This window comes from Sceloporus undulatus, chromosome 3, assembly GCF_019175285.1.
Source record: "Sceloporus undulatus isolate JIND9_A2432 ecotype Alabama chromosome 3, SceUnd_v1.1, whole genome shotgun sequence".
Taxonomy (NCBI): Eukaryota; Metazoa; Chordata; class Lepidosauria; order Squamata; family Phrynosomatidae; genus Sceloporus; species Sceloporus undulatus.
In genome coordinates, this window is record NC_056524.1 from 54842432 (window position 1) to 54858314 (window position 15883).

General features: G+C 37.7%; 1 protein-coding gene across 6 annotated transcripts in view; it reads left to right on the plus strand.

Moving 5' to 3' along the window:
* The window catches only part of ROBO1 (roundabout guidance receptor 1), a 688267-nt gene that overhangs the window by 557639 nt on the left and 114745 nt on the right, over positions 1–15883 (plus strand). For all 6 annotated transcript variants that reach the window (XM_042458015.1, XM_042458018.1, XM_042458017.1 and 3 more), the window contains one exon: positions 1002–1129. In XM_042458015.1, the coding sequence (XP_042313949.1) occupies positions 1002–1129 (128 nt within the window). The remainder of the gene's footprint in view (positions 1–1001; positions 1130–15883) is intronic.

Below are 15883 nucleotides of genomic sequence, written 5' to 3' on the forward strand. Positions count from 1 at the left end.
TCACAAACACAGTTGTTAGCGTTAGGTAACACAGACATCAAGGTTTAACAATCTAATTAATACATACAGTGTGATGAGAAACCCTTATCTAAGTTTACAGATTATACAACTGAAACACTTAAGAAATTCACATTCAGTGGTTTCCTATTGTCGTATCCCACTGAAATGCATTTATTCAACTATGGCAACATCTTTCTCCTGGTTGGTTGAAATATTCCTGCACTGATTGTTAAACGTCTGAGATCAGAGTTGTGTCTGTTAATTATTTGCATAGACACTGGTTTGCTCATTCTATATAGAAGGTAGAAGAGCATTACTGCAGATATAGAGTAATCATAATGATCTCACTAATCTTTTTTTGTTCTTCAATTATGATGGAATTCTCTTTTGGTAAAACCTGAACAGAAAGAAATAATAGCGTAAAGTTGCATAAACAAAACCAACATTTTTATGTGAGAAAAATAACCTAATTTTGCTGTCATTCACACAGTTAGAAATAACAAAGTAGATGAATAACATTTCAAAATATATTAGCTCTGAGAGGAGATGACCTTTCCCTGTGAGTAGAATAGTGTATCCATCTCTTATACGAGACATGTTGTTATGAGAGCAGAAAAGAGAGTACTGAAAAGCACATTGAAAGCAGAAGATAGTAAGGAGACAAGCTCCAAGCGCTCTGAGATGGTCAGCTGTCTATTTGGTTCTATTAAAAAGGCTAATGTATTTTGACCTTAATAAGAAAAGGCTTTTGTGGTAAGTCACTAGGCAGAACTGATTTCCCCAACAACCCAGCTGGATGGTGGAAGAGCCTTGCTTGGCAAGCATTTGGCCATCCTCCTCCTCCACTGCCTGGCTTTCTCTTCAGGAGAAGGCTGAGCAGCAGAGACTGCCTGTTCAGAGCCTTCTTAAGGGGCTTTCGTCAGAAATCACTGGAGGTGAGAACACTCCAAAACATGGGACCATTGTTTTTTTTTATAATCGGTGGTTTCTGATTTCTTTAGATATGAAATTCGTGACGACCACACTTTGAAAATCCGGAAAGTTGCAGCAGAAGACATGGGTTCTTATACTTGTGTTGCGGAAAATATGGTTGGAAAGGCAGAAGCATCAGCCACTTTAACAGTTCAAGGTATGAATTATATTCTAAGAATAAAAGGTAAAAAAAATTAAAGTTGAAGTTTTTATACAGTAGTGTCATTGCACCCATAAATAATCACTGCTGGAACTTGCATTACCAACTTAGGAAAGTCTCTCAGTTTTGATTGTTGGATTTCTACTAAACTGTTGAAGTATTTCAAATATGATTTTTTTTCAGTGTGTCAAAAGAATTATGTTCCATCATGGGAATGGAAAATGAAGGCATTTCTTACCCCAGTGCTCTTAAGAAATATGCTGTTAGTAACATAAATACTTGAAGAGTTTTAAAAGGGTGCATTTTCTTTATTACTTCATATTCCCATTGAAAGACCCATTTGTAACAATTTTGCCTTTTTGCTGTTCACTGTAGTTTTAATGGCAGTAGCACATTTATTTGATTTTTCAGATTTTTGAGGTCATCATTTTATTGCTTGAGCCTGATCAAACACAAATATATATTGGACATTTCTTCTGCTTGAGATGTATTGCCCATTTAAGAGAACTGTTTCTTGTAACCACTTGTAATATGCATATAGCAAAAAAGATCACAGGACTACTGTTTGTATTGTACTATAACATGCTAGTGGAACTCAGTGAATGAGTATGTGTGAAAATCTGTCACTGGCTTTATATATACATTCCAGATGTTCACTCTTAAGATAATCCCTTGCTTCCTTTCCTGGCTGGAAAGCAGACAATGATGTCATACCATTTTGACCCTCAGTTTAATTGCTGTGATTCTTCTGTTTTGTTTGTGTTCCTCATGACTTATTTTTGAGACACATGCATCTGGACTTTACTATGTTTGTTACAAGTTATTTTGACACACCTTCTCTTAGTCCTTCTCTTTGTGATTGTCAAGAAAATCAACACGATTTCAAGTTTGGTAGAGTCTGAGCAAAAATGTCAATTTTCTAGATAGTTTTGTTGGTTTTCAAGTCTTGATGCTTACACTAAAGAGCTTAAAAGCAAGAACAGTAGGTTTACCATTCAGAAGTAAGGCTGGAAAACATCGTTTGGGTCAGCTATTTGATTTTCTGTGAATAATTTAGGAACCCTAGGAACAGGAACATTCCTGTTTAAAACTGTAAGGCTTGGAGCCAGAACTTGCAAAATGTACTAATTTAGATCACAGCTTCCCAAACCAGCATGATGAACATGATGGCTGGAGATTCTGGGAGTTTTATTTCAAAAAGTAAGGTCATGATGTTCTTGCTGAATCTTTGAAGTTCCCTTCTACACTTAGGGGTTGGGGATGTGGCCACTGCACACCACACCCCCAACCTGGTGGAAAAAGAAGCCACAAAATGCAACTCCTATTTCCGCCACTACAGGGCTATGACACCCCTCGTGCACAGCGCCGTTTGGATGCTGTGCATGAGGGATATCATTATGGTGTGCACCATCTGGATGGGCGTGTGCCAAGATGACGCCCAGGGTGCACAACAGGGTTTGGGAGCATGTGAGCACTCCGCCCTGCCACAGCCCTTGTTTGCGGTCAGGATGGCACCAAGTGCCAGTCAGGTTGGCACAAAGTGCCAGTCCGTACTATCCCATACTTGCAAAATTATATCACATGTTAAGATACAAGTAAGGGAGGTTACATTACTGTTCAGAAAACAACACATGGAAAGTTGATAAATTGAAATTATCTAAAATAGCCAAAAAAGAACCCCAAACCATAGCTAATAGACTATTAGTCAAATAGAAATGAGGAATAGAAGGAGATTGGAAAATAACAGGACTCAGGGAACCAAAAAGGATTGGGATTTTAATACTTTATACTTTTTATATACTTTATTATTGGGGAAAGGCAACTTGGTTATTTTGAACCCCTGCCTTAAAGAATGCATGAAAAGACTAAATCCAATTTTAGTTCCAAGCAGAGTAGGCCCCAGAGATCCAATATATCATATATTGGCTTGAACTCTGGAGACTGTTGAAATCCCGGTTCAGCCATGGAAACCCATTGAGTGACCTTGGGCAAGTCACACTCTGTCACCCTCAGTGTCAGGCAAAGGCAACCTCCCTCTTGCGGGCTGTAATCTTAATTTTAAACAACTTTTCATAGCATTCACAGCCCCCAAAATGCTCCCCTGATTCCATCAATTTTACACACATCAGTTTTATCCTCCAATACAAATATGTGGTTGTGTTTTCCAGAATAACATGTTTGAATAGCATAAACTGAGTTTATTTCCATTCTTGTAATAATGCTTAAATGTAATATCTTAAAGACGTCTTAAGTCAAACAGTATCCAAACACTTTTGATTCAGTAATTACATAAATTTACTTAAATGGAATGTAATGGTGTATGCAAATATCTATTGATTTGCACTGAAGTTAAAAAGTTATGTAGATATTTGCAGTTGTGCAGAGTGTTGAACATAATGAGAGGTGGTTTATTTTTTTCTCCATAGCTCCCAAGTTCCCCCAAGAGAAATTTTCCCCAGAAGTGGGCAACATAATACTAAATCAAAACTCATGTGACTCATGGCAAAATGGGACCCACGGAGAAAAACTGATACAATTGTCAGAGAGTGCATACTCCTATCACCTAGCTACTGTGATTAAGGAGCATTAGTAGCAATGGCTATAGGAAATAAACTAAACTTTATTATAGGTGTTATGTTAGAAATAGGAAAATTCTCTAAGGGTGAAAGGATAAACTACAACAGAAAGAGAGTTACATTAATTTTACTTTTGGAGCAGTGAATGAACAAAAAGGAGTAAGAAAAGAGGTGAATGGATCCCTAAGAATATCAGTCTAAGAGAGGTTGTGATGTGATGATAATAAGTGCTTACCGTCTCTCAATAGGCTCTCAGACACCAAGGAAGCAGAGGCCCGGAATTGACGGGCCTTTGCAGTACCCTCGTCATGTGTGAGGGTTGCCTGGTGGGTGGAGCGCCCAAACACCTGGCAACCCTTGCATGTGACGAGGGCACCACAACTGCAGCACGCCCACCAGACAGGGTGCGTAACAATGATGTTGCAGCTGCGCCGCTTCCAAACAGGGCGGTGCAGCTGCGACATCATTGTGACATCTCTGGTGCTTTGCTGTGTTGCAGCAGCACCAGAAAAAGGAGCCGCTTCCGGGCGCTCCTTTTTTGCTCCGTAGCAGCGGCACACAATTTGTTTGCTGTGGTGCTCCTGCAGAGCAAAGAGAGGCGCTGGGGAGGCGCTTCTTTTTGGCACTCTGTACCGCACCATAGATAATTTGGAGGAATTCAGGCTTTTTGCAGATGAGGGGGCAAAAAAAAAAAAAACTTCCACACAAAAAGAAATTACAATTTTTATCCAAGTATTCATGAGAATGTACATTTTTAAACATGTCTGTCTGCTTCACATGGATTCACATGGCTGCACATTTTCAGTAGAGGGAGGTTGAATAGATGTGAATTTGTACAGGAAAGTGAAGACAATTAAGCATTGATGCAAATGTGCCAAAAAGTGGGGCAATTCACACATTGCCCTTAGTCTCACTCTAAGACATGTTTAACTCTTTAAATGCTGAACATTGTTGCATTTCCCGCATCCCTTCTCAACAGTATGTGCACAAGTCCACAAGATTCATTATCTCTCATAGAGTTTTGTAAATTACATAATGTGAAGGGCAGAATGGTGTTAACGTGGCTTAAAAGGGTCTGTAACAAGCCGATGTCTAGTTCTACAATTAACATCGAGTAGTAATATTTTTTTTCCTTATTTGCCATGAGCAGTTTCAGGTTTTCTCTTAAAATGAGTTCAAAGAGGTATTCTCATTATGGACACAATTGCATTCCCTCAAAAATATACTCTGGATTAAAGAAGAAAATTATTCCTCTTTTTACAGAAAGAACTGAAAATGGATTTCTATCTTTAAACTATATGCCATGCAATCAACATTTGTCTTAAAAAGAACAACAAAAACCCTCTACCATTCAGAAAATCTATATACTTTTGTTTGTTTTTGCGCTGATAAGAAGTAAATCCATTATCTTCTCTCAGAATTAGTTTTTTTGCTGATAGTCTGTGTGTTCTCAGTGTGCTTTACAATTGCTTATTCATGGCATGGACTCTCACTGAATGTTGCAAATGGATTCTCCTTTGTTTAAGAGAAGTAAAGAAATGTACTTGTGTTCTCCCCTCATATAAATTTTACATATGTGATGCTCATTGGATGAAGCCTCTGGTTCATAGTGAATTATGAATGAAAATTTATTTTATATAGTCTTTATGTAGAGATTGCCACAAATACTGTGGTATAGTACATTGGTTATACACACTACATACAGTATCTCTACTTCTCCACTAGAGGATCCTGGCAACAGATGGCACTGGTTTGGGGAATCTCAAAAATGTGGAGCATCCACATGGTGAGCAGTTCTAGAAGCCACAGACCTTATGCTAAGAAATTGCCATATGGAAACATTTTTCAAGGGTTTAAATTCTGGTGTTTCATATTTCAGTGTGCTTTCAAGTATGTTATAGAGCAAAAGAGCATCCATCTTGAGCCAAGCCAAACCATTACAAAATAGAATGAAACCTGACATCTTACAACAACATATCTTCTCAGTGCAGATGAAGGACTGAAACTCCTCCTTTATAGAAATCTGCCTGTCCGTACAACATCATCTTATTGAAGAAAAGTCCAATTTAGTCCTTTTCCTGAATATGATAGTTTTTCGTATGGAGATTATGGTATGCTCAGGAAATAAAAAACAAACAAAACAAAACAGTGTTCATATAGCTTCTGAGATCATGTAGTTGCCAGAGAACTATAACCACCTGCTTCTTCCGAGTGCTACATTTTTCCCTCACTGCATATGTCCCAAATGAAATGACTATATACTGTAGTTAAAAGGAAATCATTTCCAGACAATATCCCAAGAAGCTTGTCATGCTCACTCATCAGTATTATTATTAGCTCTGCATTTTTTTATATAAAGAAAGCCTTTATAATATTGTTCCTTTTTTCCCTTTATTGCTAGTCCTTGCAGAACCTGCATTTTACTTATGTATATCCTGAATGGAATTGACAAATACTACTGACATTTTACAAGATCTTGAATTTCAAGAAGATACTTTTTTACAAGAGAGTTTTCTTATAGTAATTCTGATGAATTTATTAAGAACTGTATTACCTTTTTCCAGTCAGTAATCACTATTAGACTTTATACATGTTACTTTGATGGAAAAGGTCAAGAATGTCATTATTACACATTCTGTTTTGCAAATATTGACAGAATATACAGCGGTTCCCAACCTGTGTTCTGAGGAGCCCTTAGGGCTCCTTGTGCACTTCTCACATGCTCCATGGCCACTCCAGGAAAATTACAATCTATCCAGTCTTCCTCCTCCCCCCCCCTCCTCCAGTAACACTACTCCTAAACACCATTAATTTATAAGGCATAGGGTAGGTCTCTTAGGGGCTCCGTCATAGAAACTGATTTTAAAAAGGGCTGTGTGAGTCAGAAAAGTTGGGAACCCCTGGATTATAGAGACCATTTATGTTGTAAACAAAGAGCTGCTTATGGACCCTTGAGTTGTAAACAGTTCCAAGACTACTCAGTAACATGTAATATAAGTTCAAAGTTACAGAACCAGTCTTTCCATCTCTTTTCAATGATTCAGATTTCAATTAACAAGCAACAGTAAATGGTTTATATGTGGAAAGTAGTACATTTGTTTAATTAATTTCTGTCTACATTTTTCCTGTGGAGAAATTAAAGTAGGTTTTTATTTGCTTTTGCCTTTTGCTCTTTCTGCTACATTTCTCTTTCTTCAAGCATTCTCATGAATTGTGTAAAGTATTGACCCATATATAACATGAGTGCTTTCCAAAAGTATGGAGCGGTTTTCACCATAAGAATTTAGCTGAAGATACTGTACAGTACCATCTTGCTAACTTTAATAAAGTTCAAAAAAATGTGAGCTGACTGTTGGTTTAAATTATCACTTACTTTTGAGAACAGCAGCATTTCTAGGATGCTTGCCAGGAATCTTTATCTGCCAGAAAGCTTGTTTTTTCAAACTTCCAATATTCTAGGGTTTCCAGAATTTGTGGCTTTATTAAATATGTCAGTTTCACACAAAATAGTTTATATAGTAACTTCACACATATATTCTGAAGTTGTATTGAATTAGTACCTAGTTGCCAAAATTTATTGTTTACATTTTCCCCAAATAATGTTTTCTTTTTCTATAATGCCTTAACACTATTCTCAAATAATCCTGGTGAAAAATCCCAAAGATTACTGTTTTCGTTCATTGAGTTTAGACACCACTTAAAGGATAAATTACTCTTATACTTTATAGATCAGAGGTGGGCAACTATGGGAGACCTGCAAAAAAGAAAATCATTTTTTTGTGCCTCGAAACACCTCCTATGGGACATGAGGCCATGTTTTGGGGGTCTTCCTAGACCTTTGGAGAGCATTTTGAGTCCAAAAAAACTTTTTGAAAAGTATCACAAATTTTGTTTTGACTTGGAGGAGGGGACCAAACATGTCGAGATGCCCTCTACACACCCCATTTTGTGGGGCTCTTCCTTTTGTTTTGTTTTGTTTTGTTTTGTTAAGTTAAAAGGTTTGGGGGGGAAATTGACCCTTGAAGGGCCCTGGCAACTAAAAAAATGGCCCTGGGGGCTACATGTGCTCATGGACCATACTTTACCCACCCCTGATATAGATAGTGGCCATATTACATTAAATTAACATGAAAGAAAATAGAGTTAATAGTTGCAGGCAAAAGGGTTTTAAGAATTACATTAAAGAAATAGAGAATTCAGAGAATTAATATTTGAACATTTGATCAATTATAATCTGATGTAGTTTGTAAATATATTGAAATAGTTAAGAAAGCTGCTAAAGCTTTCATCAATAATAAATAAATAATAAAGTTTTTATTTGTACCCCGCTCCTTCCCAAGATCAAGGCGGCTTACAGCAAATAGTTAAAAACAGAATAAATACAATACAAATCAAACAACCAATTACAATAAAAAAAAACAGGCTAAAATGCCCCATTAGCCCAACCTCTTGGCCACGAAAGAGGAGGGAGGCCCACAGGATTTTAGTTGGGGAATGCCTGTTGGAACAGGAAGGTTTTCAGGTCCTTTCTGAATTGGGCCAGGGTGGTAGTCGAGCGGAGCTCAGTGGGCAGCGTATAAATAGTACTCTTACCTGTTGAAGTGTTTTTCCAAAAAATTATTTATTTGTATAGAGAACTAGATAAGTGTATTTTTCTGCCATATTGGGGAAAAATGTAGTATTAAGTTCTCTTTTTTTCTCACTTTACTAGTGGTTTACAAGGTTTAAAAGGTGCTTGACATTGGAAAGGGTCCTGTTAGTGGCATATGCCTTTCTAAATGTGGTTTAAGCATGTGTGTGTGTCTTTGGATAGGGCACGGGTATTTATCCTCTAGCATCCCATCCCATCCTAAATTTCAGCACCCCATCTAAAATTTAGGAATAGAATCTTCCTTCTTTTTCTTTCTCTCTGAGCCAAGACCAGCTGCATCTTCATTGTGTTGGTTTGATAGCCGCTAGGGGAAAAGTTTAGGATGGGATGCAAGGGTCTAGAGAATAAGTCCCTATGCCTCATCCAAAAAGACACACATGCATGCTTAAACTACATTTAGATGGGCATACACCACCAACAGGACCCTTTCTAATGTCAAGCAACTTTTAAACCATGTAAACCACTAGTAAGGTGAGAGACACAAGAGCTCTCTGGCAGACTGTTTTATAGGAATAAAAGATAATGAACACAATTCAACCTTTATATATGCAATAATCGATATCATACATACTGTTTACACAAGTGTGTGCAATAGAAAAGGAAAATTTTATCTATGACTTTACATACTATTTCTTTTTAAAAAGTGAAATAACTTCACCCTTTCAGCAAAATATATCTCTTGAAGAAACATACAATTATGATTCTTTATGCAGTTACTTATAAGCAAACATTAAGTCTTGCTGCATCAGCACATAAATGCTAATAAGATGAAATAAAAGCAGTGCCTCCATGCTGTCACAAACATGAAAATATGCCAGTTTCCCAAGCTCATCATATAAAAATTTATCTTTGCAAGGCCTTCATCCAATTGCTAGTTCTTGTGAAAGTAACTAGTAAATTTGGGTGATTTATATAAATACAGCAATTGAATATGTAGGTCTACTCCAGCTAGGACTAGCCATTGTATTCAGGCCTAAATGTACAATTTCAGTATATTTCTATTTTCTATGCAGTGTCTACCACTTTTGCTAATGAATGTTAAATAAGAATTTTTGTTAGGTAATGTATTTCTGTTCTACATTTGTTGACAAATAGTACATTATCCTTACATATTTCATTAAATGTTCTGGTAATAATGTAATAGCCCTGGTCATGCAACGGCATGTAGAATATTCCATTCTATTAATGGTTTATCATCACTTTGAAAAAACTAAGCAGCTTGCACCATTCTGTCTTTGAGACCTCATGTTTGTAAAGGTTAGTAGTTCTAGATTCTTTTGAAGTTATTATCTATTTCAGCCAAAAGAGCTCATTATAGAGTTTCACAGAGAATGTTATGGGTTAAAAATTGTTTCAGTCGATTGAACAGGCTTTATATTCAGTATTTTTGATCCATTAATAAATGAATTAATTAGCCCTCACTCACACAGAAACCACAAGGCTGTGAGTTCAATATCAGTCAGTGGCTCAGGGTAGACTCAGCCTTGCATTCTTCCATAGGTCACTAAAATTAGTATCCAGCTTGTTGGGGGCAATTAGTTTACACATTGTAAACCACTTAGAGAGTGCTTAAGTGCGCTGATAAGTGGTATAGAAATGTACTTGCTATTGCTATTGCTAATTATTACTTGTGTTATCCACTGATTTAATTTATTTTCTGTAAGGTTCCTTGGTTCCTTTCTCAGCCTCAGAGGAAGGTAAAGGGAAAGCCCCTCTGAACAATTCTTTCCAAGAAAACCCTGTGGTAGGTTTGCCTTAAGATTCCCTAACTCGTAAATGACTTGAAGGCACAGTACAACAACAAGAAGATTCCTTAAAATGTTACATTTTCTAATACACTTTACAGTGTACTGTTATAGAATACAGAATGTAGTCTGTGGGTGCAACCAAGAAAACAAAAAACATGCTATAGACCTATTTAGCACAGTTTGAACCTAGATCTCAGATCTGATGAATTTCACTTAGTAATATTTCAGCACAGAAAACAGTCCTTAATCTGTAATTAGTGCCTGCAACGTATCAAATGAGCATTATTGGAAGCCTCAGTAATGGCTGTGGATTACTTCTTTGTTTTATTTTTTGTCAACAATAATCTAGATGAGATTTGCTGCTTTATGAGCCATAGCATGTGATTTGCTGGCATGTGGTCTGTGTTTCCAAGAATACATAATTTGTTGAAACTTTGTAATAAAAGAGTGATAGTATGTTTTCACATCAGGACAGAGACCCTAGCCATGATACCTAGGGACCGGAACACAACCAATTATTCACTTTTATCTGAGACAGTTGAAGTGCAGTTCTCGGTGCAAAGTTTTGCCTTCGAGGCTGTTTTTGCATCTACTGAGTCCCTTGGACCACCTGTTAAATTATTTCAGAATGTGGCCACATAGCCCGAAAAAAACACAGAAAACTATCAAAGATGTGTGTATGAGTGGATACCTGCTATGTCACTCACTGTATGTTTTTTCTTTTTAAAAAGTGACAACAGTGGTATCACTAGAGGGTGTGTGGTGGTGTGGCCTGCATAGGGCAACACTCCAGAAGAGGGGTGACACCTGGCCGAGCACCCCACAACTATCTGCCCGGTGCTGCTTTATTCATGAATAAAATGATGCTGAGCAGAGAAAAAGAGGGCCTGGAGCACTCCACCCCCCTACCCAGTGCCACTTTACTCACAACTAAAGCAGCACCAGGAAGGAGGAAGAGGGCACAGCCTTTTGGTCCTGCCCCCTGGAACCACTGAAGTCTTGTCCCTTGCACCGGGTGACACCCCAGACTGGAATGCCACTGAATGACAGCAGGAATTCTTGTTGTCTTTTTAGACAGCAATATGGCACTTAAAAGTAGCATTGTTTCAATATTGCATGGCTTTATAGCATTGTTCTCAGGAGAACTCTTGGGGAAGGGTTTGTCAAATCCATCCTCAAGTATGGATTTCTTCCTCAATTCTGCTTAATACAGAAAATTTAAATGCCATAATATTTTATTGCAGCACTATTAGAATAGAAAGCTGCAGATTTGCTACAATTTGCATAGCTGCAATTTGCAATTCAAGTAGAGAAATCATTGAATTCATTGCAGTAGCGTGGACCCTTGGTATCCGCTGGAGTTTGGTTCTGGGACTCCTCGCCCTGTGGATGCCCAAGTACCACCCTGAGTGTGAGACAGTGATTTTTAGGAAAGTGTATTTTCTGTTATATTTCTGGAGGGGTTAACAAATATAACTGCATTTTTATGAGCTGGCCGTAGTATGGGTTACTGTTCAACAACTATTTTGTCATACTGGTAATTTATTCAGATTATTTATGTTTCTACTTCTGCTTGTGGTGAATGGTACAGTGGGTCCTTGGTATCTGCTGAGGTTTAGTTACAGGACTCCCCTTGGATACCCACGTCCCAATATATACAATATATACAATGGCATAGCAATATGATGTGCCTTATAAAAAATGGCAAAATCAAGGTTTGCTTTTGGAAATTTTTAAAAAATGAATGGATCATGCAATCCATGGATATGGAGAACTGATCTAGTACAAATAGTTTAATTAAGAAAAGTGGTAGTAGACAACAAAGTATCTCAGTTTATCCTTGTTTTAATTCCTAAAATCATTACAATGAAGGAAGAGCAGTAGAAGTGTAATCATAGTTTAAATTTATACAAGAAACCACCCAAACAGCAGTCTTGACATCCATGGATTTGAGCATCTACAGATGGCTTTGCCCCATTGTCACTAATGGTGTTACATGCACATGGCCACCATGAAAAACTATGGGACTTGAGGTCCCTGCAATTTTTGGCATCCACAGGGGTGGGGTGGGTCCAGAACAGAACCCTCACAGATATGAAGGGCTGACTATAGAGGGTCTAATGATTAGGTACAATGTAATTATAGATTTATTTAAAAGTCTGTATCAGAATGTAGACTTTATATTCATTAAAACTAAACAGGCCTTTTTTTTTTTTTTTCAAAATAGTGGTCATGGAAGGGTTGGCATTAGCTGATACATTATAACTTGTAAGAAGAAATTAAAAATGTTTATATCCTTGTTAAACAAGCTTAATTATTTATAGCATTTTCCCAATAATATTAGGACCTCAGTTCAAATTGTAGACATTCATGGTTTCAGCACTTTATATCCTAGATTGAGGTGTAGATTTTGCTGTGTGCAGAATGGAACATCCATCATTAACCGTTATACACGGTCATGCGACACTCAAAAGTTATACGAGAAGCTGACCAGCAACAAAATTTCGTTTTAGACATATGGACCCTTTGATTTACCTGCCAGCGTATGTAAAAAGCAGACAAAGTGTAATGGAATACATACATACATAACTACATACCTAATTCCTTGGCAAAAAAACTAACAAATGAACATTTTTAGGATACAGAATTACCTTAGGTAAAAGGTGACAACTGCCATCCTAAGATGTGACAGATGAGCTTTCAAACATTTATAAAGCCTGTTTGCCTACATTTGCAAAGAGGATGTTCTTTATGCTGTCTGAAGCAAAAGTATTCAACCACATATATGTGGAAATTGTAGGTCCATTCCTATGTTACATACTTTTAAAAGGAAATTAGTAGATGCCACCTTAAGATGGAAAAGCAAATGTTTGTTTGACTGGCTGTTTAATGATCAGATTTGTCTGGTCTTGTATGGTCTTCATTCTTTCTTCTATAAGGAGGAAATTGGATGGTAAAAAGACAAAAAAGTGATGACCAAGAGACTGAAAGATATATGCTTATGTTTCCCTCCATCCAAAAATTTGTATGAAAAGTCATTTTCAACTCAGGTCATTTATAGCAGACTCATATTCAAGTCTCACTGTAATCAATTGCACTTCAGAAATTTTAGCTTGTCTTGGTATTATCTCAAAATTTATGTTTACCACATCCTGAATTCCATTAATAGCATGAGTCTTGCTTTTGACATCATGGGTGTCATATTTCCTCTGATGGCATGCTAAGCTCTAAAGAGTGCTGCCTTTACTCCAGGCATTACTGTAGGGAAAACACTAGTTCGCCTTCAAATTCTGAAGGCAATGACCTGTGGAAAAGTTTTCAAAGCTCTTATATATCTTGGCTTTGCAAGGTTCAGCATTAATCAGATTTTCTTTGTCTTTTTCCAGAGTCTGTGGAAGTGGAGTCTTTCTGGATCCTTCTAAATTGGAAAAGAGTTTTGAAAGGAAAAGAAATACCCTATTGGTCTCTATGGCTTAGCATATATCAGAAAGATTCCAGCTCTCCCTTCTTTAAAACTCAGAACATAGGTGTAAAAGATTAAAATTAATTAAAATAGACATACCCTATTTTCTGGGGTATAAGACGACCAGGCATATAAGACGATCCCCAACTTTTTAAATGAAAAATGAGTTTAACATATACTCACTGTATAAGGCTACCCTCCTCCTGAGTAGCACGGCAGCCGGCTGTGCATGTGCGCACCGGCTTCAAGGGGCCTCCGGAGGCCCCTTAGAAGCCGGCGCGCACGCTCTTGGGGCTGCTGGCTTCCCGGGCCTCAGGAGTAGTGATAAAATGGATTTCTTCTGGCAGGTATTAAAACATATCAATAAAATTAATTATATTATTATATCACTATAATGGGATAGTCAGTCAGGGAAGGCCTGCCAGAAGAGATCCATCTTGACAGCCTTCTTAAAGGCATCAGGAGTAGTGATAAAATGGATTTCTTCTGGCAGGTAATTCCATAGTTTAGGAACGGCAGATGAGAAGGTCCTCTGGGTAAGCACAGCCATCCTGATCTTCCTTCACTGCAGCAGGTTTTTCCCAGAGGACCTGAGTGTACTGGGTGGATTATATGGAGGAAGGCACTACCACAAGCTGGCCCCAAGCCATGAAGAGTATCAAAGTACCAAACAGTACCAATACTTTGTACTGTGCCCAGAAACTAATTGGCAGCCAATGAAGAAATTTTAAGATTGGAGTTATGCAATTGCGTCTAGATTTTCCAGTGACCAGTCACGCTGACATATTTTGAACCAATTAAAGTTTACGAACTAGGCACAAGGGAAGCCACGTGTAGAGCGCATTACAGAAGTCGAGTTGAGAGGTTACCAGTGTGTATACTACTGTTTCTAGGTCCCCCGGCATGTATCTAAATAATGGCTCCAAATGTATCTAAATAATGAATTTAGATAATTTTTTACCTCTTATCGGTGCAAAGACAAACAAAAAATCATAGTTTTTCTGAATGGCAGAGGAATTTTTAATGTTCTTTTTAGACAAATATTGATTACTTGAGATATAGCTTGAAGATGGAAATCCATTTTCATTTCTTTCTATAAATGGCACATATTTTTCTTCTTTGATCCAGAGTACATTCTGTTCTTAGAGAAAGGCAGGATATAAAATTAATCAATCAATTGTCAATTAAACCAAGACATGTATAGCCATAGCCAGATCTGACATATCCAGAAATGGGTGAAGCTGGCACACTATAGTTAAGTTTGCAAAAGTAATACTAGCTGTTGTTGCAACCTACCTAGGGCTGAGTCCAGTGAAACTGTGAACCTGAAAGTTTAGGGGGAATGTAACCCTGTCCAGTACAAGGCCTGTTCCATGATTTGTCTTTCAGCTGACTGGAATCATTTCTATCTTACTGGTTTAAGCTCCCATCTGTTTGTATTCATCCAGACTATTACTGACCACTGCCAATGGTTTAGTAGATGGAATTATATGGAAGGGAGATACAGAGTTGAGTGTAATCAGCATAATCATGATAACAAACCCCAAAACTCTGGACAAGGGATGCTTCTACACTGATGAAAAAAATCAGACTCATCTTGCATTTTTTTCTGGTCTGCAGGAGCCCCATTACACATACAAAGCATGTCAAAGTGACACCAACAAAACTGTCCACACATTTCCCCCTTGTAAAAGGGGTGTCACTTCTGATTGTCACAACTTCCTTGATGAGAGTGGAGTGGAAACCTCCTCCTTTTGCCCCAATCCAAAGTTGAACAGACGTTCTTCACCTGATCCAGCTGCTGGCTCTTAAAGACATAGGCCTGTTACAGACTGCCAAAATAAAGCTGCTTCGGGTCTCTTTGGAGGTATGCTGTTTAAATGATGCATGAATCCTAAGAATCCGGAAGCTGCACCAAAGCTGCACTCCAGTGCTTAGGAATGGAGTGTGGCTTTGGTGCGACCTCCGGACTCTTAGGGCCCATGCATCATTTAAACAGCATACCTCCAAAGAGACCCGAAGCAGCTTTATTTTGGCAGTCTGTAACAGGCCATAGTTTTACAACACATAATGTTAGTGAATACAGAAAAAGTTACAGATGCATAATTCTAGGGCAGGGGTAGGCAACCTTTTTGAGCCGGGGGCCGGGTTGCGGAGGCCAAAGCCAAAAGATAAATAATTAAATAATTTTTTAAAAAAAAAATTAATTAAATAAATAAACTGGGACAAATGTAGGACAAATGTTTCAAATGGAGGACACTTTTTTAAAAAATGGAGGACACGCAAAAAAAATTGCTGATTTTTAAAAAATGT